General features: G+C 37.0%; 1 protein-coding gene across 3 annotated transcripts in view; it reads right to left on the bottom strand.

The window, feature by feature from the left end:
- Positions 1-25,289, bottom strand: part of LOC102217456 (glutamate receptor-interacting protein 2-like) — a 192,978-nt gene that overhangs the window by 93,343 nt on the left and 74,346 nt on the right. For 2 of the 3 annotated variants that reach the window (XM_023325524.1, XM_023325526.1), the window contains exon 1: positions 16,750-17,281. The exons of the other annotated variant lie outside the window; for it this stretch is intronic. In XM_023325524.1, coding sequence (XP_023181292.1) covers positions 16,750-16,897 — 148 coding nt within the window. In that variant the 5' untranslated portion in view covers positions 16,898-17,281. Of the gene's footprint in view, positions 1-16,749; positions 17,282-25,289 lie in introns of those variants that run through there. 3 annotated transcript variants of the gene reach the window in all.

Here is a 25,289-nt window from a genome sequence, read left to right as displayed (position 1 = left end):
GTTGTCATTGTTTTACTTGTTTGTTGGAAATCGCTCCAGCAGAACATCTGAGCTGCATGAGCAGGTCGTATGGATTTCAGGATCAGGTTAGACTGGAACAGACAGATGTGAAGGAGATCATTTAAAGCCAGGTTACTGTGTAAAGTATCAGGCCTGGTTAAACCATCAAGCCAGAGGTGCAATGCTGGTGAGGCACTGACTTCATCATAATCAGATTTGCAAATATAGACCCACCTGCATGTTATTGTTTACATACGGAATTTTCGCGCATGCGGACAAAGCTGGAGGGCAAAAAGACGATTCCTTTAAATGTCATGCATAGCCGCGCTGCCGCTGTAGAACTGCGTTAACTCCATCAAACGGGGACATGTAGATATTATTAATTTCGTGCTGTGCACCACAGCAAAGGGAAAAACCGTTAAAGTTAACCGTACAACTCAAAACCACGTCTTTCTTGCTCTCTGTATCAGCGCAGCTATGCTCAGATTTGTTGCCATAGCAACTGACAACGCCACAAAAACACACTCGAGTATTTCCCACAAAGAGCAAAACATTTAGTCTGTTGCAGGTTTAATGCTTAATGTTTATTTTCCTTTTATTAATAAGTGACTGCTGTGGTAAGAGGAGAAAACTATAAATATATCGCTTCACTTGACTCCATGGCTAGCTCCATGGCTAGCTCGTCGTTACCGTCTCTTACTCTGCAGTTGTGGAGTCACAATGTCTGGGGTCATGAGCGCCCCCTGCCGTGAGGCCAGAGAACTGCCTGCCTCACCTCGAATCTGTTCTCTGCCTTTTATGATCGCTTCTCAGCACAGGAAACAAGTTACACACAGTTGGTGACAAAAAGCACTGCACATTATATACATAAGCGAACTTATGGAAAATCAGTTCATCCATTAAATGTTTTTTTAGCCATTTTATTGGCGGCGTACAGTCAGTGCAGAAGTTGATCAATCCCAGGTGAGGCTCGCTGCTGAGCTTCAGACCATTTGAATGGGAAAATGCAAAAATTCTGCGATTTTGAAGAAAAAATAATCAGAATTGGTTAAACTAAATGAAAAATATGTACTTTATAGTACAACCCACAGGGTGAAAATAGAAATATAAATTATTTTATTATTATATATTATTTTTCCATGATGACAGGTGAGGCATGACCACACGTCACTGATCCATTCACAAGTCAAGCTTTAATAGTCCTGCTTTTCACCTGGCTTGTGCTTGTAGCTGTTTTGGCCAGTCATGCACCTCCCTATTTTAGTAAGTTTGCTAGTAATATTTCTCATATATATATATATATATATATATATATATATATATATATATATATATATATATATATACAGTACAGACCAAAAGTTTGGACACACCTTTTAATTCAATGAGTTTCCTTTATTTTCATGACTATTGACATTGTAGATTCACACTGAAGGCATCAAAACTATGAATAACACATGTGGAAATATGCACTAAACAAAAAAGTGTAAAACAACTGAAAATAGCCCTTATATTCTAGTTTCTTCAAAGTAGCAACCTTTTGCTGTGATTACTGCTTTGCACACACTCTGCATTTTCTTGATGAGCTTCAAGAGGTCGTCACCTGAAATGGTTTTCACTTCATAGGTCAACCTGTCCTGTCAGGTTAATAAGTGGGATTTATTGCCTTATAAATAGTCATGAAAATAAAGAAAACCCATTGAATTAGAAGGTGTGTCCAATTACTTAGCCTCACAGGACACAATGACCGGGGTCCTTAATGTGAAGTATATTTTATTTTTAGTTGAGACAGATTAAACAAAGCCATCTTATTTCCTTACTTTTGTTCAGAAATCAGAACATATGCGTACCAAACATTAGGTAGCTCCTGCTGAAATGTGGCAATCTCTAAAATAACAGTAAATGCACAAAAAGGAAAATACAACGTATAAAAAGAAATACGGCAGTGGCCTCTGGCTGCACAAACAAAATACAGAGAGCTGCATTACACCACACTGATTTAGAGCATGTGATTGTGATAGGACTTATTTATTAACACTTACATTCCACAGTAACGTCTCAGTTCACTCTTAATATCGGAGCGCATCGATGATCAGACATCTTATCATCACGTGCAGGAAATGGCCGCCCTGCACCACATACAGGTTCCCTGAACCATCCGTTTCACAAACACACCATCTCATTAAAATACTGACTGCTTATCGCATAAATGAAAATGCACCGACATATTTCAACAAGTGATGTATATATTTACCGATTTTCTGCCAAATCCGTCTCCCGCAGATGAAACACTTACAGTTCACATCCACGTTCAGCACGTAGCCTAGCAACACAGGAAGACAACAAGACGCATTTCCTGCCCCGTCTTGGGAAACAGCAATCACATTGAAACACTGCTCTCTGGTGGTCAAAATGTGCAGCACCCGAGACCAACTACCTGCACATATTTAAATATAAAGAACAAATAATATTACATAACTGAACCAAAATAGTTCAATAGCATTGTTACTGTAATATTAAAGAAAACCAACACCTTGAAACAATACATGCATTCAACCAAACTTTACCACCCGGCTACATGTATGTAAACATTATAAGGTCATGCTGTGTAGTTACAGTAGAAGGCGGTATGAGAATTGTACTTCCTATAGATTCTTCTTCTGCTACTTACTGTTGAATACAGAGAGATATGCTCTGTAGCGACATCTACAGTTTGGAAGCAGGTATATAAAAGGTAATATGTTACTGATGGAACTTGTGTCAAAAGGACTGAGTGAGCTCAGATGTACTGTCCATTGCAATATTAGATATAAATGAACTTGATGTATGGAAAGCAGTATTGATATTTTTTAATAGGCTAATTGTCATGTTTAGGTAAAAAGAATTAAAAAAATAACTTCCTTTTACAATCTGTTGTGGATTTTAATTAAAGCTGTGGGTCCCCTTAACACTTTAATGAAACAACTGCACATGAAAGAGTAATTGTGTGAGGTTTCTATAGGACAAATTCCTACGACCCTGTCAGAGATTTTGAGAGAGTAAAAATATGTCCCACTGTTCCACCGAATTGATAAAAAAACTCACCTCTCCTCCTAAATCTGAGGTTTGACAATTAGCTGGACCTTCCTGTCCAACATCACCCAGCATGTTTCTTTCCCTCTGACAAACACACACAGACACACACTTTTGAATTTTTCATGTCTTATTGTTCAGTAGGTTGATGATTGAATTTAATTTTTTATACTATTGACACCACTTACCCAGCAGCTCCCACAACTCTTCCCACATTCTCTTTATGCTCTTTTCCCTTCCTTTTCCTAAAAATACATCTGCTCAAAAAACCATCATTTACCCCCCATCCCACCAAGCCTCTCCATCCCTCCACCACTGTTCTTTTTGTTCAGATTTTGTAGTGCTAATCTCAGAGAGGGTATGATGGTAAAAATAAATCCTGAAAGCCTTGGGATGCTGACTGACTGTTTACAGTCTCTTACAGAGGCGAGTGCCCTGAAAACTGTACTATTTTGTGTAAGAGTGTTTATGAACTCCCTATTCTTTGTCTCTTTACAGCCTTGCACAGCCTGCATGGCTGAAGGTCCTTGTTCCCAGAGACATTGTAGTGTGTTTTGTGTTTTGTATGCTACAAATCTGACACATTTCAATGTCAACATTAAATTTTGACATTGAAAAAATTTAATAACATAAATTTTACCTGCATTCTTGTATGTATGTATGTATATACTGAATGTTGGTCATATTCTCAGGTTGTTACACCCGCTTGTCGTCATTGTTGCATATTTGATTTATCAAAGAATTTCAGAAGTTAGAGGCAGCACAAACACTGGGTTCACATTCACTGGTTTATCGGAAAATAACATATGAAAAAACAGAACAAACTGAAACTTTCCTGGAATTAGTTTCATGATTTTTTCATTCATCTATCTTTTGCTTATCATGGTCAGAGAGACTACAGGTATCTGCTAATCATCTACCCGGTAACATTACCTACGCTGACTCTAAGAAGTATGTTCTTCTTTTAAAGTGTGGTTTAGTTTTCCCCGGTATCTTCTTCTTGTGGGTTAGTGCCCCAACAAATCCCAAGGTGAGGAAACACCCAAAGTTTCTGTTGATCTGTGTTCAGATCAACAGAAACTTGGTGCATTTCGAGGTCCTCCAATGTGGTAGAGCTTCTCAATAATCCTTACTGAGGACATTGTTGTTCTTACTGACCGAAATGATGTTGGTAAATTAATGGACCATTAAATAATGATGTTCTGTTGGACTTGGCTGTATTACTTGGAGAAGTCACACTGTGGCACGACTCCACCCAAAAAGACATGGCAGCTCCTTAAATCCCCAGCATGTGATGAGTTGACTGCAGTCAGGTGGGGAGCCCACAGCAGGTAGGTCACACACTCCAGGAGAGGTCCTCAGTCCAGGGAAAGAGTCTCTCCATCACACACACACACACACACACACACACACACACACACACACACACACACACACACACACACACACACACACACACACACACACACACACACACACACACACACACACACACACACACACAAGGCCGGGTCCTGATGCCACTTGGCTCCAAAGACCAAGTTTCCATATTCATTGGCAAAAAACCAGAATCTTCCAGTTCATTTTTCTGTCATCAATATGATGACATTACCAAGATACATAAATCTCTCTATTTAAGACAGGAACTAACCACTCAGCCACTGGCATTCTCCTTCCTTTGTTTTTATTAACAGCCAAATGACTCAGATTTAGAGAGGTTTAGTCATATAATTCTCAGTAGTCCATCAATTATGGCACTAAAAATGGGACTTTTCCTCACTTTGCATCCATCGCTCTCAAAAGCAACTATTAAACCTCACTCATTTTTCTAAAACAGAAAAAAAAAAAAAAAAGGCTGAGCAATTTTGGTCAACTTTTTTCTGATTTGCAGCTATTTGGACTGCATTATTATTTTTGAATGGCAGATTTCATTTCATGTTCCTGATCTACTTTGGAGGTAGTCACCTCAGGCTATGTTCACACTGCAGCCTGAAGTGACCCAATTCGGATTTTTTGTCAAATCGGATTTTTTCGCCAGGGCCGTTCACACTGCCAAACATATGCGACATGTATGTGTTTCATGGAAACATTTTCAGAGTAATAATTACTGTGGGACTTTAACCCACAATAAAACAACTCTACACATGGTGAAGTCAAAGATTAGAGTGAACACTGATCAATAGCTAAAGCATCACAACAAAACCAAATTAGTTACATGACAGAATCACATTGAATTAAAAAGGCAGACAAATAACAATGAAATCTGCACAATCATTTACAGATCAACCTGGTAGAAAAATATCTTTTACCAGGTTGAGATATAACATGAATAATAGACAATAATAGCTGACTTTGTATTTTAAATAAAGACAGAGCTTAGCAGACTGAAGATAATAACTTGTAGTCAGAAGGACCATTTGTGATTCCTTGTTCTCCTTAAAATCCATGTTTGCCATTTATCCTAAATTAAAATCACTGTATTTTTTTAGTACAGCTGATTCTTTATATTGTTTTTCTGACATTTAAATTTCAGACATTTAGTCTATCATATCTTTTTTCATTACATGAATCATTTTTGTCCTTTGTCATTATCATCTTATAATAGTTTCCTTACTTTGACATTTCCTCAGTTTCTCCTTCATTTTTTACTTTCCATCCCTTTTAAATCCTTAATATCACTTATTTAGCTAAAATCTTACATACATAATGTTATACATCTTTCACTCTGTTTTCAAATATTCATAAGTAATGTTTACTCCTCCCTACAATTATTTCTATGAACCATGCCCCTCTTCTCACCTACTTCAGTCTTTTTCATTTCTCCTGTCTTTTCTGAACTTGTGTTGGTGTTTAAGCAGTTGTGCAACCAAACGCAACAGCACCCACTGCTGTTTCTATCCTTCAATGCAACAGCAACCATCATTTTTCTTTCTGCTTTTAATGCCAGGAAAGAGAACAACAGTCAGTGGTTCAGACACCAGAACATTGACATCAGAGCACAACATGGGAACCGTTCTAAAACTGGGGCACAACTGGAAAACAGAGGCAGCTTCTGAAAACTAGGGCAAAGGTTTTATCCAAATGATTCTGTGTACGCCTCACATCACGAAGAGCCTCTGTCGAGGTTGGCTTTTCATTTATACCATGAGCTGGAAACACAGCGCTAACGAACAGACACAATGACAGATAAAAGGATGTTTTAAACCACAAAACAATCATTCTACTTCCCACCTATTTGTAAATTATTAAGTGTGGTTCTTGAAATGCCAGGGAGCTCCTCTTTTTAGATTCATGGTTCATCCCACATTCATGACTCTCTTTGATCACTAACTGGCAGTTAGGGCTTATTATCTTACAGTAAGATGGTTATTTATAGGATAAAATAAAAAGATGCATGCTCGCAGAAATTTTTAGCAGATTTTTCCCAGTTTCTGAAAAATGTGTCACAGTGCAATGAATAACTTATAAGCATTGTCCTCAAAAGTGTCAAAACTCATCCAGAAAACATCTTCCTTGTTTCGCACATCAAGAATCAAACAAAAAAATGTAACTTTTCAAAAAGTTGCATCAAACACACTGATAAAAATACTGGCCTTATGAAAGCAATGGCTGTTTGTTCGATGAAAGGCAGCAGAAAGAAACAATGTAAACACAGAAGATTTAGCCCAATTATGCATTTTCATCACCAATATCAAAGAAAGATGAAAGCTAATGCCTTTTATAAGCTGTGCATGTCCATGATACAATTACAGTACATCAATCCACTGCCTTTGGAAGCTACATGCATTGTTGATGTGTTATAAAGAAAAACTCTAAAACTTAATATGAATGTTTGATAAGAACCAGTTATGGCAATATGTTATACATTACAGCCTGCAGTTTTATGTCAGAGTGTAGTGAGAAATATTGGCATAAGGTTATAAATACATATCACTGACTTTAACAAAAGACTCAAAAAGTGTGACATTGTAACTTTCACAAAAAGGTCAATAATACAAAAGAATCTTGAGGAAATAATACAATTTGAGGTCAATTTCAAAGGAAATGTTTGTCTCCAGTGACGAAGGCGTGAAAGAAAAACATCAAACCTAAGTAGAGGAAAGTAGAGGATTTTCTTTAGCTTTCTTCACCTGAAGAGGAAAAGCTTTTGTTTTCACTGAGGGAATAAGCTTGGAACTAAAAGGTGCTCTAGATAGATTCCCTCTTTTCTCATTGTTATTCTGCTGTTTTTATACGTGCAAAATGTTTTAGTATGAAAACTGCCAGAGAATCTGGAGAGTTCAACATTTCTGAATTAATATCAGAAACAGCTACATTTAGTCAATGTATTTAGAGTTTGGACCTAAAACCTGTGTTGGCGATTCCAAGGGAAACTCACATTCATATATGTAGCATGTCCAGCAGCACTTTATTTCAACAATAAAATATGTAGCCTATGTGCATAACATGAGGACCTGACAGCATCAAGTTAGAGAACACATCCTTCAAATGTCTGATCTTTAGCTGCTATGAGCCCAGAAATATGGTGGACAGGCTGTTAAAACAACTGACAAACTACAGAGAAAAAAAAACCTGACAAAGTAAGAAAGGCAAAGCTGGAAGGAACACGGCTCTCGGTTCAAGGTGCAAAGAGCCACAATAGAGAAATTAGGTTTTTGTGTAGTAGAGGTTAGCTTTACTGTGTTCAAACATTTATAGTTTTGTGGAACTAAGCTGCACTCCTTAATCCTTTCACACAATGCCAGACATACAACAGGAACTGTAGAGGATTATGTTAAGAAGAACAAATGTTTTACCACACACTTTAGTCTGCAGCTTTGGACATAACATGTATCGCCAGACCCTTTATTTAGCAAAAGCAGCATCGGCTTTTGTAAAATCCCTGAAACCTTGGAACAACAATAATGGAAACTTCAGCAAGATTCCTACAGTTGTTGCACATACAGCAGGAAACCAAAAAGTAAACTGACTTGGATAAAATCTACAAGAAGGCAGACCATTTTATTCTGTAAATGTTATATATGATCAGTGTTTTTGATTTTCCTGCCCAGCAACAGCCTTCCATAGAAGTATGTACGTTAGCTTAGTTCTTAGTCATACCTCACTGATATCTCATAGAAAAAAACATAAACCATGGATCCGGGGCACAGACTCTGCTGTAAACAAGATCCCACATCATGATAAACTCTTCAGCTGAAAGGATTGCCCAATTGAATACCAAAATGTCTTCAGTGCCAAAACTGGTAACCCTGATCATCTCTACAGAGTTGCTTTTATACCTTCTATAAAGGAGATAAACAAATAACATACTAGCTAAAATTACTACTGGAGAAAAACAATTAGAACAGAAGTTCTTTTCCAGTGGATTTTCGTTTTGAAGACAAATATCCTCAATTTAATCTTTCTGCTTCTGTAGTCAGACTGCTATTTGAATTCACCAGACAGACAGACAGACAGACAGACAGACAGACAGACAGACAGACAGACAGACAGACAGACAGACAGACAGACAGACAGACAGACAGACAGACAGACAGACAGACAGTCAGACAGACAGACAGACAGACAGACAGACAGACAGACAGACAGACAGAGTGTTGTGAACCTGTGCTGGCATCTTCTTATTAAAAAGTAATTTAGTTGTGGGAACTTTGTGGAGATATTTATTAGTAAAATCCATTAAATGGATAACACAAATATAAATAATTGGGTTAAGGTGACTGCAAACTCATACATAAGCAGCTTCAAAGAGAAGTCACAAAATCATATTATAGAATATCATAATAGTTGATAAATACATTTACAGTTTATTTATTTAAAACATTTTTATGTTTACCAATAAGAAAATCCAATTAAATTGCTGTTAGCGACCTTAATTCATACCTAGTTCTTTTTAATGTTTGTTATGTACAAGAAATTAATTCTGAGACTTGTAATAATTTTGTTTTAATTATTACCTGCAACTGATTCCTTTTTAAATGACCCTGGCATTTATTTATTTATCAGCTCTATGCTCTGAGACTGTCTTTTAAAATGAAAAAGATGAATTAAATTTGCAATCAACCTCCAATGATGCGACACAGACGCTATTATAGCAGCGGTATCAAAATAAGTAATAGCTGAGAGCTTTCCAGATCTTCCAGCTGCTCCCCTCAACCTCCACAGTGAAATCAGTTGGGCTCGACTCCATCCGTCTCTGCACAGGAGGTTAAATGAGCCAAGCAATCTGATCGGATGGCTTTCAAAGGAGAAGCAAATTGCCAATTTATGTGGCAAATCAAATGAGAGGAAATACTGTATTATGGTCAGCAGATGGCAAGCCTTCAATTTAGCTCAAATATTTTTGCTCACCCAGATTGTGTTGAAAATGCATTTAGCTAATTTATCATTATCAAAACTTTGGCTTGTTTTGATTATATAATGTGGCAATATTTAATGTTTTGATTCAAATTTGACCTTTTGGATGGTTTCAAGCTGGTTTGGCAGGGTTGTTATAGGTCTCCTCCAGTCCATCTACAGCTTGACCCAGACAGTTTAGAATGGAAGCAAATTGCCATTTGTGGTGTCAGAGACTGGTGAGTCAGTCGGGTCATTTATATTTTTATATTTTTATTTTTCTGTGAACTGAAGAATAGCCTCACTGTTGAAGCTCCACAATGTGGATCAGTCCTGTCAAGCACCCATTCAGGCAATTGGCCTTTCCATCTAGGAGTTTGTGGTGAGTGTTTAATTAAATGACAAATCCATCCAAAACACATCCAGCAGAGGGAAAAACAGTGACAAGTAATGTTATATAACAAACTCCAACTGCCGAGCAGATTTAGTTCAAAACGTATTCTCTCTCTTTAAGCTGAACTTTCTATCAGATATCTGTATTCTATGCAGCAGGCTCGTCTTTTAAGAGGCGTCTTACAAAGGAATAATGAGTTTATATGTTCCTGTAGAAGTACATGCAGTTGAAGTCAAAGCTGCAACATAACAGACGTCCATCCATCGTCTACAGTATAGAGCTAAGGGGGGTCAAACTCCAGGCCTCCAGCCGCTGTCCTGCAGTTTGTAGATGTGCCACAGATAGAAAACACTGGAATGAAATGGCTTAATGACCTCCTGGTGTAGATCAGTTCTCCAGAGCCTTAATGACCTAATTATTCTGTTCAAGTGGTGCAGCAGAGGCACATCTAAAAGTTGCAGGGCAGCTTTTAGGACTGGAGTTTGACCCTGTGCTAGAGACACTTATCCACATGGTACACTGTCCAGACTGTACCATGTGATTATCATGGTACACTCTGGACAGGTTGTTTGTCTTGTGTCTTTGTGTTGATCTGTGATGGACTGGAAACCATGCATACTTAGGACAACTTGGAGACACAAATGAACCCAACTGTCACGTTTATGGACTGTGGGAGGAATAAGAACCCACGCATGCATGGGGAGAGGATGCATGGATCCAGGACCTTACGCTGCAGCTTAATGTATTTTTAAACACACAGACGCCTCAGATACATTCACCAAAAATAAAACGTCAAGTGGTCATCAGTCAAGCACCTCACACTTCAAACATTCTCCTTATGCATGAAGCCAAATAAAAAATTTGAATTAGAACATTTTAAATAATTGGGACACAAATATTTTTAGTATGTCCTGCGAGTCCTTCTGCCTTCTGGTTTGGTTCCAATGTTAATCATCTGAATTTGCTTAAAGGGAAAAGTTACGTCTTGTTTTGATGATTTGAAACACTAATCAAAAATACATAAATATCAGTATAAATTCTTCTGTTGTTCTGAATCACACTAACTAATGCTCATCTTTTCTTTCTTGATTACAGGAAGCCACTGTGTTCTGATGTTCATGTGTTTGTCTTCATCTCGCTGCACATCGTTAATCATTCTTTTGTCCAAAACCAGAACGACCAAATTCAGAATCACATTTTACTGACCAAAATACAAAAGCTGCAGGAGCTGCTGCAGATGTTACTGTTGGTTTATATGCTGGAGTAAATGACCAGTGCCATAAGTTCACTAGATGAGCCAAATTTACTAGTTGGGACAATAAAGTTAATATTTTGTCCTACGCTGGAGATTATTATTGTAATCTCTATCTTCCTCAGTCCTACACAGTGATTGTGTAGCTTAAAAAGCAGAACTCATAAATCCTAAAATAACTTTTTTTTTACAAGCAACCTTCATAAAGAAACAAAATTGGGGTTTAAAAACTAAAGTCTCAAAATCTCAAGAGACAACAAGGGAGAAAAAAAGCTAAATATCAGACTGCAGAACAATTATACAATTAATTGATAAAAATAAATAAAGTATCAGATTCTAACCTTTTAGGACAATGGTTGTAGATTTGCCAAAAATAAAGAATATTTTGATTAATCCAATAATCTAATCTCAATTTGTGCCATAAAATTCATAAAGCTTAATTCTTTTTGATATGCTGTCTGTGTATTACAAATGTACAACACATTCATAAAAAGGCATCAGTAGATAGAAAGATTATGGCTGCTGAGGTTTAAACGGGTCTGGTGCCTCTGTTGGAGTGGGATCCATCCACCCACATGTCTGCGCTGATTGAGGTCAAAGTGCATGAGAGAAAGGGAACAAGAGGACGACAAAATGAGCACAAGGAGAAGCAGAGAGTGGGGAAGCCAACCGGAGAACCAAATAGAGGAGTGGGGGTGGAGAATGTGAGAGTTTACCAACTAAATTTAGCCTTTAGTGTCTCGTGAGGGAATGTACAGACACTGAACCTGAAACGTGATATCTGGAGGATTTCTTTGTTTTTTTTCTGATCTCTAAAACTAATCAGCCTTATGATTTCCAAACCTCAAACCAATGAGACACATATAACATCTAACAGGATAGAAAACGTCCTCAGGCATCATGGAAATGTCAACAACATGTGGCAGCAGCTTCTCAGTTTGTTTAAAGATGATGTTTCTACCGACTCAGTCCTGGTGGTGATGTAGCAAAAAGATCAGTACCAAGATATGATGAGCCGTGTGGATCCCTAAGGCAAAAACTAGGTCACTTCAGCAGTAAAAATAGCCACAATCAGGAAATAAACTCATATCTGTTCAAAGCAAAGATTCATACTGCTTTCCATTTTGCCTGTTCTGTCTGTTTTATTATGAAAATATTGCAGTTCGACCCTGAGAGCTAGTTTAATGGGATTTGTTCTTTTATCTCTGCTCATGCTATTAAAATGATGTCTCTCACTATGTCCTTAGGATACAATAATATAGATGATCTAGATGATAAAATCCACTAGAGCTAAGCTTATTGAGAGGATATTAGAGACAATCCAAAGTCTCAACAAGGCCCATGTCCCTGTCTTTTATGAAAAGAAAAGATGATGATCAATAGGCAGATTGATAGATTAGTTGGACATTTCTGGTAGAATACTTAAAATCTTGTTTTCAAAAAGATTCAGAATGCCAAGGATGCTGATTAATTGTTTCTTTTTTTTTAGAAGATTTTAAGAGGAAAATCATTTCACTAGGATTGTAACTTGTAAAGGAACTGACTTTTCAAGTTGTAAAATTATTTACACTAAAAACCATGTGTAAAAACTCATCTAAACATTTTTTATAAGGTCTAAACAGCAGGTGTATGTGGAGTTTAAAGGACTAAAAGCAGCGTATCTCAGTCCCATGTTTCTGCATTAAAGTCCAGTCCATTTCTTGTAGACGTCAGCATATAAAGTGGCTTATTGAGTAAGTTTCTTCCCCTGCATCAAGAGCTTATTCTGAGTCACTGCTGTCTCTTGCTTTGCTTTCAAGCAGAGTGCCTAAGGTTAATTTGAGAGTTTGCTTCAGGGCACACAGCCATTATTCTTATTCAGAATTAAAATGTTCAGCACTTTTATTGACGTTGACTTTCAGCAGGGAGCCATCATGTGTTGAGACCTGACTTGTCTCAAACCAGGTGCTGCCATGTGCTTCTAGGATTCTCTGGTATTTTCATTCACTTAGTTGTTTGGCACCTGATACATTTAATGCCTAACAGTGAGATTCACACATGAACTGAGTGTTTAAAGACGATGCATGGAGTTCAGGGCTTTTCTACACTGATGTTACAGTACATGGTGGCTGTCACCGTCTGTCAGCTGGAGCACTTAGTCGGGTAGAAGAGTGTCTGACGAGGTGCAGTTAACGAGGAACACCGACCTACTCTGACAAAGAAGTTTTTGATTTATTGGACTTCAAAAGTCGAATATATTTTCTACTCTACAGAATCAGCATGGCTTTGTGAAGTTGCTTTTTTCCCCACTGTATTTGAAGTTGACCCCTTTGATATATTTGTGTTTGTCAGGGTTGAAAAGCCTCAAACAAAAAACCCTCAACGGGCCCTAAACGTCCAGAGAGGCCACAAACCAATTAAGAGGTCTTGGTCTGTCACTATTCATTCTGGAAACTGTTCAAAAGAAGAAAAACAAAAGAACAATCAAACAAAAGGCAAAGACGGTGTAACCAGAGGAAAGTGCTCTCAAGTGAATGTGTACAAGATGGCTGAGATTGGTTTTAGTTTTCTCAGGATATAGGCAATTGCTTTCATGGGCACCTCATTGCCCCTTAACACTTTTCAGAAGAGAGTCAGTTGAAAAGGTATTCTTGTTTCCACTTCCCAGAAGTGCTACTATATTTTACTATAATAAACTGAAAATAGGCCTGTTGACACCTTCTTCTCCTGGTTGATCTGCAACGTTTTCTCTTTTAGGCAGAAAAATACCTTTGTTGCTGTGCAGCTAAACGGTTATCAGCTAATAAATAGAAGACTGAATGTCCTGCAGGACATTACTACATGACAAGTAGTTATACGTAGCATTCATACCAGTGAATGAATAAAAAATATACATTTACTGGGAAGTTTAAGATTCTTCACTCAAGGAATTCAATTATCTGTTTTCACCAAATTGAATTATTTTCATTCAGAGATGTTCCATGCTGATTCAAATGAAGATGAAGATATTTTAAATTCACAGTATTTGGGATCCTTGACTAAACCCAACTGGTGCTAATCTCTGGTCTGCCTTAACTCCAGCAGATGCTTGGCTACAGTTTGTTTTCCTAATTTTTAAAAACTCCTGCCTGTTTAACAACGCAGGTTGAAAAATTACTTTCTGAGAGGCTGTGCAGATTTTTTTGTTGACCCAATCAGTCTGGCTGTTCCTTACAGTCCAATAGATTTTACTATTTATGTTTGTGTTCAAATTGAAAGAGCTCCTGCTAAAAACAACTTATTCAAATTATTTATCAAGTTACTGTTGAGAATAAATAATTTTGTGTTTTCCTTCTATCTCTGTTAGCTAGTTGCTAAGCTAAAGCTAAAGGAAATGACATGTTAGAAAATGCAAATGAGAGCTATGCTTAGAGGAAGTGACACACTAGGGAACGCCCTCTTTGGGGCGTAGCTTAGATACAGGCTAACAAAGGAGATCACAAACTCTTCTGGGCCATTTTGTCTGTTACCTCCTAAAGGTGGCGTGAGAAATGGACCAGCTGTATTTTGGTATTAATAAATGGAATTCATGAATTCAACTCACCGACTCTTATTTAACCTCAGACATGGAGAACGGATGATTCTCCACACTACCAAATGAAATTATAAACGATTCATATTAAAACATACCTACATCTTCCCAGGTTGTCTTTATTCTCACGCCAGTTTTTATCTGCAGACATCACATTCAAAGAGAATACTGCCTGACCTCATCTGACAACCTTTCCACCTACTGAGATCAAATTTATGAAACGTAAGCATTATACAGTCTGGTTGAATCTGTCAAAGCCTACTATAGACACACGCAAAAAGGAAATGTCTTTAACAAATACTCTCTCCAAGGAGTTTCTCTGTCTTGTTTTCTACCAAGCAACTGGTGCGAGTCATTGACTCCATGCAGTCTGCTGGGTTTCCTTCAACAGAAAACCTTTAAAAATATTTGGAATAATTGAGCTTAATTGAATGTTTAATGACTAGAGTCAATTGGAATGTATGTGTGACTAAACTAAAATGACTTTTTGTAAAATATGTCTTTTGAAATTATAACATCTACAAAACTAAAATCTTCCCTTTGTTTTTTTTCCCCTCCTTCTCGAACGATTTCATTTTGACAGCCAGTTTTTCCATCAATAGGTTTGAAACAAGACAGAAGAAGATCTTTGTGCTGATTGGAAATGTAATTTTGGGTGTTTTTCCTGAACCATCCGAAGTGACCTTTCCTTGTGTACATTATAATTCTTGTTGTGTGAAGCTCTTTGAAGTGTGGCTGCTGGAAAACTGACAAGTGATTAGAAAGATTTCTTGGTGAAAGAGTAAATAACGGAAGATTGAGGAAATGTTTGTACATTCCTCTCTCACACATAACACTACATCTATGAATTTTGTCCCAGATTCATATTTTTTTTAGCACAGCTGTTTTTGCATGATCAAAGCAAGTTGAAAAGTAAACAAAAAAAAGCAGAACCCGGTCAAAAAAAAAAAAAAAGGTCTTTGAAGAACATGAGGTACCCAGCAACATGTAAATCAGCTGAGAGGTAATTATGTAGCCCCAATAAATTAATATGTATATAAAATTTGAATATTGAAAATATTTATTTGAAAAGAGAGGAGAAACTTTTCAATATATGCAAAATATCTCAGATTTCTTCAGAAAGGTTTAGGTTTGACTTCCATGTAGTTATAGAGGGTAGATGGTAAAAGTTAAGTCTACAAGCAAACCAGAGTTTACTGTGGTAGAGAATGTGTGTCAAACCTAAGGCCCGGGGGCCCAATCAGGCCCACCATAAGTCTTTATATGAGGGCCATATAAATAGGACTTACAAGATTACAGCTGGGTACTTAAATATTTTTATCAGTCAAATACAGATGCAATACAGATACGGTATATAGATACAAATCAAAGCAATTTGTATCTATATACCACCAAATTACATCAATGTGAAAAGATGTTCAATGTTCAGAAGTTCCCAGTGCAGATACAGTTATTTATTCTTATTTTTAGTTGTAGTTAAGGCTAAAGACACTTTCAGAGTAAGCATACTTCTTTTAGCTTAACTAACAAAAAACTAAAAAATCTGTCAGAATTCCCAAACCAGATATAGGTGCTACTTTTGGTTTATGAAGGGTTCTGGAATATGAAAATATCCATCATGTTGTGGAAAGTACAACAACAGAAAATAGAAGAAGAGTGGAAACAGCACTGCCTCTCTGTCAGTAATTTGAGCAAGAATATTTTCATGATTGCGTCACCAGCAGAATCAATACCAGACAGTGAAAAGATACAAAAAATAATAAGACAAAAGGCTTTTATACTGTAATATCTGTCTGGGTGCCAAACACCAGACAAGTGTCACAAACATGGTGGTAGTTAAGGAGGACCTAATGCAGGCGAAGTGAAGCAAAAATAAATCTACTTAATAGTAAAAGGTAACTTACACAAACAAAGTTAAAGGTTGACAAACCCCAAAAGACACAAGCTGAATATAGTTTAACTAAACAAATATAAAAAACATAAAGGTAAACAAATCATCTTCTTTTCTTACCACACACACAAACAAATTTCACAAAAATGTGCAAATATCAGAACTTTTGAAGATACAAGATTGACAAGTAATCTACTCTGTGCAATCCCAGAGAGATCAACTTCACGGTGGAACATGTGGAGCTGCAGACTCACCAGAGATGCAGAGGTTGAATCGACACAGTTCATCACACAGCGTGTCGGGACTCTCCAGCTCCCCCGGTCCTCCTCTTCCTCCTTCTCTCCTCTTCTTTCTGGGTGACATCCTCTTGACCATCTTCATTACACGTTCCACTTTATCCATCCTGGACAACTAAGTTTCCCCAAGTACCTCCAAATGTCTTTAGATCCTCTTCTTGTTTGTCTCTCTCTCTTGTCCCTTCTGTTAGCTATAATAATGTCTTGTCTTCTCTCGTTTCTTCTCTTTCCTCTTATGCATTACCTAAATCCCTTCTCTACCTTTTTCCTTGTTCTTCTTTCTCTCCACAGTCCAGCGTTTTAAGTTTTACTTCTTGTTCCACTACAGTGTCTGATTTTACATCCCTCTCATCTAGACATCTTCAGTCTTGATCTTTGTTTACCTTTTCTTCTCTCTGCTTACAGAAAATCTGATGATCGAAATGATGAGAGAAGTGAGATACTGAGAGAAACGAATGAAAAGAGGGAGAGGAAGAGACTGCACATTCACTCACGCACCTCCTTCCCTTTCCCTCGCTCTCTCTGTGTGCACAACAGTACACCTCCCCACTGCATAAGTACCAGCTACCAGAACGCCCTGGCAGAGCTGAGCTTTGTTCAGTCTTTCCCAAAGGGTGTGTGTAGGGGTGTGTGTGTGTGTGTGTGTGTGTGATATAAATATATATGTAGCTTTTTCTCCGTGAAATATTATCCATCTCACACAGAGAAAAAAACATCTCCATTGTCATTTTGGTCATAGATAATTGCCACAAAACTTTTTGTATCTATCCAACATGTTTTTCTGGAAGCTGTTTTGTTGTTGTGAAAGCCTTTAATTTACCAGAACTGGTTTTAGTTCCCTCATTGTCCCTTCCTGTCCGTGGATCCAAGCACTCATGGAAAATCCACAAAATCCAGTGAAATGAGTGGGATTCTCTGACACGATTCTTCATCTTCTCTGCAGCAACAGATTCTCCTCAACGCCTGCTGACGACTTTCACTTTGAAATGGTAATGGCACCTCAAGCTTTGGGAAGAAAAATCCTAGATTGTAGTTGCAGTTCTGTAGTTTTGGAGCCAAAACAGAGCAGCAAAAATGTTCATCTTTAAACCTATTTTACAAAGTAAGAAAAAAGGAAACATGATCATAAGAAATTGCTTAATAATATTATAGATTAAGACTCATCTCAATGTTTTTAATAGAGCAGTTATGTGCCAGCTCACTAATACATTTACAAAGAGTTTATTTTTATTATGCCAGTTCTCAGTATGCTGCCCAAATGAAAAAAAAAATAATAACCACATTTTGGTTCAATGTAACTATAAACCTTTACAGTTAGTTTATAAAGGATAACTTTTCATTAACTTTCCAACTGTATGTGTAACATTTCACAGTTTGGTTCCCTTCCTGAGACAGACAGACAGAAGGACAGGGACGTCCAGCCAGTAGACAGTTGGAAATGATTCAATTCAAAAATACTTTATTAATCCCAAAGGGAAATTAAAGAAAAGCACCAGATTTTGCTTTTTGGCAACATTGGAAGGAAATAAAAACTCAAAGATGTATAAAGCATTGTTAGCCTACAGTATGCACTAATACATATAGTAAGGAAAAGTGGCCAGACTAAAGTAATCTAAGCCTTACAGAGTTCAACAGGGATTATAAAACAAATTTGTGCCTGGTTTAAATAGTTTTAAGCCTCCTGCTGCACTAATGTGATTCAGCCTTTTGTTTCAAAGGAATTGGAAAACAAAATATTACTTCCACATCATCTTCCTATGCATCCAGTTATGCAGCATACATGATTAAGCAAGACTGAGCAAAGGGACATGTCAACCACAACAAGCTAGAAAATCACACATGCTGCAGCACATCTGTATCTGGTACAGACACAACTCAACTAGTGCAGCAATAATCCAATAATCTTACTTAACCTTAACTGCTATGGTCTGCAGGCACTTCATTGCATGATGTAATTTCCATTTTCTTGACTAATAATTACCTACTGAGCTTTTTATGGCACTCATTCTGCACTGCATTGTCATTTCCAGTCAGTTATGCCTTTAATATTCACAAATACAATGAGACAGTGACGTCAGAAGAAAGGTAATGCATTCTGTCCTCACACAGTCGAATACTATGAATCCCAAACAGTTGATCTCAATATGCATGTGTGCATTAAAAAACATCAAGGGTGACATACTTTAAAGAGATGCATCGAGTTTTCTCACGTTCAGACCAAAACACGGTTAAAAATACACCAGAATACCTGGAAAGATGGGAAAGTGTGCAGGCATCTTAAAGTAAAGGACCATTCTGCATGCTGAATTTATTTTGGGAGCCTGATAGATGGAGCCTTTTTGCAACACTTTGGAATTGGAAAGCTCTTGAACTCAAACAGAAACTTTCCCTAATGGCTGAAAGTTTTGCAAGGGTTGAGAAAGATAATTTGTTTCAAAATGTGATCAATTGGACATTTTTAGGAGCAGGTTGTTTTCTCATCTCTTCGTAGCTCCATCTCATTGCCCCCCTGTTTTCTCTCCTTTTGTCCTTCTGTTTTCTCCGTCTCCTTGCCCGTTCTCTTCTCCTGTTTAATCTCTGGTTCATGTCCCTCCATAATAAGCTCACCATTATCTCTGCAGGAAGCAACATGGGCACACAGCACTGTGTAATGTTTTAGCAGGTAGGGATGCAAAGTGAACATTTCAGCTTAGCCGTCTTGCATACAAAATCGCACGTTCTCACACAGAGAGCACCTTGTATTTTGCCGACTCGACCTTTTGCAGCCACATGCAAACACAGTTTGAAACTGAGGATATGAACACAGGAAGCATCGATAGAGATTTAAGATATGCCTTTTAATCACTGACCTGAAATGAGCTGTAGGTGTACTTTGATCCTTTGGTAAAGTTTTAGTGACTGAAAGGTGTGAGACCACAGAAAATGGATTCCTAAGTGTGGGATGTTAAAAGCCATTAAGCCTTCTGTGTGCCATGAGTCAGCTGCCTCTGGAAAACCTTTGAGGATGTAATCAACCAGCAGATTGCTTCATTAATAGAAACCACATTCACTTTGATGTAAATAGAGTTTAGTGCACATATTGAAAACAAAACCTATTCTCAAGGAATGAAATAAGGATACAAAACTGAAAGTTTCCTTTGCAGAAGGACTTTGCAACAGAAAAACAAAAAGTCTCATTTACCAAAGTCATTTCATATGGAAATGATTGAATGAGAAAAAACAGGATGTGTGTGAGATTTAATGAGAAAATCTCATGATTTAATGAGATCATGAGATTCTCATTAAATCAGCAGGTTTGTCTTCTACAAAAACAGCTGGTAGGTTTTTTCTGATCTGTTCCTATGTATTTTATGTAGCATCAAGGAAATAGACTGTAAATTGCTTCTCCCTAATAATGATATTTTAAAGGTCATAAAATATGAAGGTTTGTTCCATCCACTACTTAGTGCTGTGCTAGTTGAAAAGGTGACACCCCCAGCATTTAAACAACAGCAGGTTGCCGTAACGGTACATTCAGGAGATTCAAGCAGAAAAAAACACCTCAGTCAATAGCAACAAGTAAAAGCTCCTTAAAGAAAACCGAACATAGACCCAACACAAAAGTATAAAAATTTAATTATAATAATGACTTCTTTAGCTATGGACTTTAGTTAAATTATCTCCTCACAAAATAACATAATTAAATCTCATTTAATTTCATTTAGAGGGTGATAAGTTAATGCATTTGCTTTCTGGTAAGAACCATGAAAGAACATAAAGAAATAACGATACTTTCTAAAAGTCTGCACATCAAAGTAATACAAGACTGGTTGATAATGGTGAATTGCAGGAGCTTGAAAGCCCACCTGCTGTTTTTAATCAGAATGAAAATCAGAATGAAAGTGGAAGAAAGGTTGCTGGGGATCAGTGGAGAGCAAGCGTTGGAAATACAGAAGCCAATAGGTTCACAGTTTATGCACCAAGAAACATGTGGCATCTAAAAATGCTGCTGAATGAGTTAAAAGGTATTTTATTATAATAGTATCTTATTTTGGAGGAGTTATTTAGTTCTCCATTGTATTTTGTATGACCTTCTAGGCACATTAGGTACGTTGCTTTAGGTAGCATTTTTTATGTTATTTTTTCACGTTTTGTACTCAATAATACATTTAGCTTTTTCAGCACATCTGATCTTTTTTTGGATATTAATTCCCTCCATACAGTCTGTTAATTTCCTCTGCAGTCTGCTTTCTACGTCTTCAGTTTGGAATATTTCTGTTATGTTGATGTTTTAATAACCTAAATGTGTTCTTATGAAGCGTTTGTGAGAAAGTTACTTCTTCTAACAGAAAGTCAGTCTCATGATTAGCATGACAGTAAAAATGATCATGTCTTTTATACATAAACTAAATTTGATAAATTCTTAAGAATTAGAGCAAAACTGAACTCAAACTGTGTGTGAAAAGGAGGTCAGCTTCAGACAAGCAGTGAAAACAGTTAAGATTTCCTTCAGTTCTGTAGCAGTGAGAAAGACAGAAATAGATTCAGTTCAGCTTGTGGCTTCGTCAGCAGATTCCAGTTTCTCCTGACGACTGTCGTGTTTAGGAGTTTGATCAGCCGCAGAAAAGAAACGACTCTTTATATGATATGAGTATACTGTCATCAATAATTACAAAACAGTTCTGACAGCCACAACACACATTTTTCATATTTTCATGCCCTTTATAGCAAAAATACATAGTCAAAGTCTGTGAACTTATGTGGTAATTATCAGGATGATGACATGAAGAGCTTTAAGATCTAACTGCCAGTGGAAACATGCAAACTACACGATTCCACAAAGTGCATCCACAGTCCAGGTATTGTTGCAAAATCAGCATCGACGTCCAGGAGGACCAACTACCTGCAGCTACAACTTGTGAATTGTCACTACATAAACAAATGAATTCAATTAACAAGTAATCCCAGAGATTTTCCTGCTGGTTCTTCAGAAGGGCATGAAAAAGTTCAGCCTTCCATTCTTCAATAATATGTAGATAAAAATAATAATTTAGATTTCATTATTTTACTTTAATTATCTAAAATGTACATTGTTGAACTGAGGAAAACAATAATAAACAATACCAAAAAATACTTTATTTTGTTAGCTCTTTATGATATTTTCAGATGTTTAATCAGAGAAGCGTTACTCGGACAGAAGTTCATCTCCCTAATCATGTCGGAACCCTGCAGGTCTGCAGGATGTGTTCTGGTGCTTTCTTCAAGTCCAAAGTGAATGGACTGTAGAACAGTTACTAATTAGTTTTTGTGCTTAGTGGTAAACAAAGTACCATGTGAATGTATTACACAAAATGCTGACTTGTAAACACACTTTGTCATTACTTGGCATTGTGGAAAGTGCATTAAGTTCTCTTGCTGCGTCTGACTCTCCTACAAAAAGCTTCTTCAGTCTTGAGCTGTAAGTGGCTCTTTCAGCGTGTTGCTGTGAGCGCTACGCTTGCTGGCCGTTAATAACAAATATTAAGACCAGGAATTAATTTCTATGACATGGAGGAGATGGGAGTTGTGTTTCACTTGTGCTTTGCTGAGTAGCTGAGCTGTTGTTACAGACAGCTCTTATAGCAAAAAATGATTTTAGAGCACAGGGGAGCTGGTGCCACATTCAGTGTGTCAGCTCCATGGCGCTTAATGACCAAGTTAATTCTTCAAACATCATAACTGCAGTAAAAGAACGATGAACTTTTGAAGGTAAACTTCACATATAATTGTTACTACAGAGGCCCATCATTTAACATATAAAGCCAGAAACTATCTGTGGCTCAGATACTTTTGCAATCCTGGTATTTTGAAAAATTCTCACAAATGGGTTTTGATAAAGGCAAAAATATCCAGTGATGAAGATAAATTCTGTAGAAATTGTAAAAATAAAAACACTTTTCAGATGGTAGGTTTGTGCTGAAGGACTCATAACAGGACAAGAAGGAGAGAGACGGAGAACCAACTGAACTAGACATGAACTGGTTAAAAACTTCATCAAGTGGACGTGTGAATTAATTATTACATTTCAGCATGAAATAAATGTTACATGCAAACACATTAGTGCAATATGCAACATACTCACACATCAAAAATGACTCATTGCTTAATCCCTCATTGGTACTTGATTAAAATTAAAGCAAATTAAATGATTATCTTTTAATCTGTAACCTTTTAATAGGGAGTGGTTTTAAAAGCTTACTGCCAGAGATAAATTCCTCCTTTTTCCCACCAATAGCTCCATTTAAGATCCTGAGCTGTTCCATTAAAGATGTTTGGTGTCTAGTAATAGAAAACTGCTCTGGGCTGCTGGTTGAAATTATGCACAACACTGACATCCTTAATTCAGTTCTGTTTGTTGGTAAAGAAGTTGCATTTTACTAAAGCTGTCAATAAACATTTATAATGGAGTAAATTTAGAGCTTTCTGATCATATGAATAAATATAGATGAGAAAAAAATAGATGAGTAGATGGAAAAAAACCTACATTATATCTTTATACCCAGTTTGTTAATTTTATGCCCAAAGTTATTCTTATTTGAAAACAAAAACATGTATATAACCAAGTACATCTAAATAATTACAATGATTTAACACAAATAAAGGTAAAGAAATAAAACCCAGTTTCTTAGATGACAATCGTCAAAGGGCCAGTTTGGATGGACGTGGATAACAGCCTGTTACTGGTGCACAGCTTGTAATTACAACTGAGCCTTCAGGGTACGTATCCAAAATGTCAAACATTTTGATATGTTTGCAGAAATGCAGCCCACAGACTATACAATTCAATTTATAAAATAATTTACATTAATACAAGTGAAAACTACAACTGGTTACTTATATTTTCTGGCAAAATCCCAGAAATTGAAATAATTAAAAGGATTACATCATCTACTGAACACCTGTCACAGATCAGAAGGCGTCATATTTATTACTTAAGAAAAGATAAAATCAGTAGCTTTACTTTTTTCTGTCAGTTTTTCTTTCACTCTAATTAGTATATTAAAGCCTTTGGGTTTAATTTTTCCACACAAAGATATAAATATATTCAGATAATTACCAGGTATTTTCTAATATCTGAAAGAGTAAAGCCTGACATATCAGTAACAAAAAGAGTAAAAATATTATTTTAATCAATGCCAACTAGAATAATCTATCTGGACCATGTGTTTGGGAAACATCTGGGAGTTAAGACTAATCAGAATTTATTTAGGAGGGACTATGGGTATCTTCTGATTAACTTTGAATCTGAACATTTCCTGGTTTGATTGTATATTCACTTTGCCTTTGGTGCTCATCACTGGGAGTACGGCACCCAGGGAAGTCGACTTGTCAACACAGAAACAAACTCTTGACCCATTTTTTGGTTTCCCTCTGCAGTGAATTCACTCAACGCTGTGGATCGACAGTCTGAATGACTAAACAGAGGTCGGCCATTTGCCTGCTTAGACAATCCCCATCATCTGTGTTAGCTTGTAACATATTACTATAAGTACAGAAAGGTAGCATGAGAGCAGTTTTATCCCCTGTTAAAGCACAGTTGTGGCTGTAAGAGATAAATTAGGGCATTAAATAGCCAGCAGATTTTGTAGTTGTAAAACCAACTACAGCAGTAAAGGGAATAAAGTGAAGATCATATGCTGACGGTTACAGTTTTGAAATCCTAGGGCTTAAATAATGTTTAAGCTATTCATCAGAAAGTAAAAAGGGTTTTTTAATACCAGTGAAGGAAAATATAAACTCCTCTCTATTGCTCAGAGCTGTAAGTTAACAGGCTGGCAACTGAATGTAGCACAGCCAATTAAAAAAAAAGGTCAGTATAATCTAGGTTTAAAAGTCTTGGTGTTATGGATCATGCATGGAAAATAACAGTTCCAGGTCATAACAAGTGCTTTGTCTGCATTAATGAAGGTATTGCTCTGGTGTGTAATATTAACATAATCTTACAAAACTATCCACAGTCCAACTCAGATCACAGAGTTAATCTGGTTTCTAAAATGGAGCCAGAAGTCCAGCTTTCCCTCAGAGTCCGAGTTTTTACCCTGACTCTGAAAAAGAGGCAAAAACTGGACCGACAGACGGAAGTCAAACCATTTCACATTTTGTATCCAACAATCTACAGTGAAAGCACTTTTTTAATATGAAATAACTTTGCATTTGCAGATTTCAGCTCTACTGGTCTGTAGACGGTGATCAACCCAAATGAGTAAACTTGAAAAGGGCTGCCGAATACCAGCTTGTCCACTTCAGTCCTTGTGATCCAAACTACTTGTATCTTATTTTAACTTGTAAAATGACAACATTACATAAGAACAAACAAAGCCATGTGGCTGTATTGTATCTAAATCTTGTTTCCTCCCTCTCTTGTCCATCATTCTCTTTACTGTATTTTGTTTTCCGCCTTCATGTTGCAGGATGATTGAAGTCTGTGGAGTGTGGTGGCATCAGAGTTCTCACTCATATTGTTTTTCATAGTTGATTAA

Source organism: Xiphophorus maculatus, chromosome 20 (genome assembly GCF_002775205.1).
Source record: "Xiphophorus maculatus strain JP 163 A chromosome 20, X_maculatus-5.0-male, whole genome shotgun sequence".
NCBI classification, from domain to species: Eukaryota; Metazoa; Chordata; class Actinopteri; order Cyprinodontiformes; family Poeciliidae; genus Xiphophorus; species Xiphophorus maculatus.
This window is presented reverse-complemented; position numbering and strand designations above follow the sequence as displayed.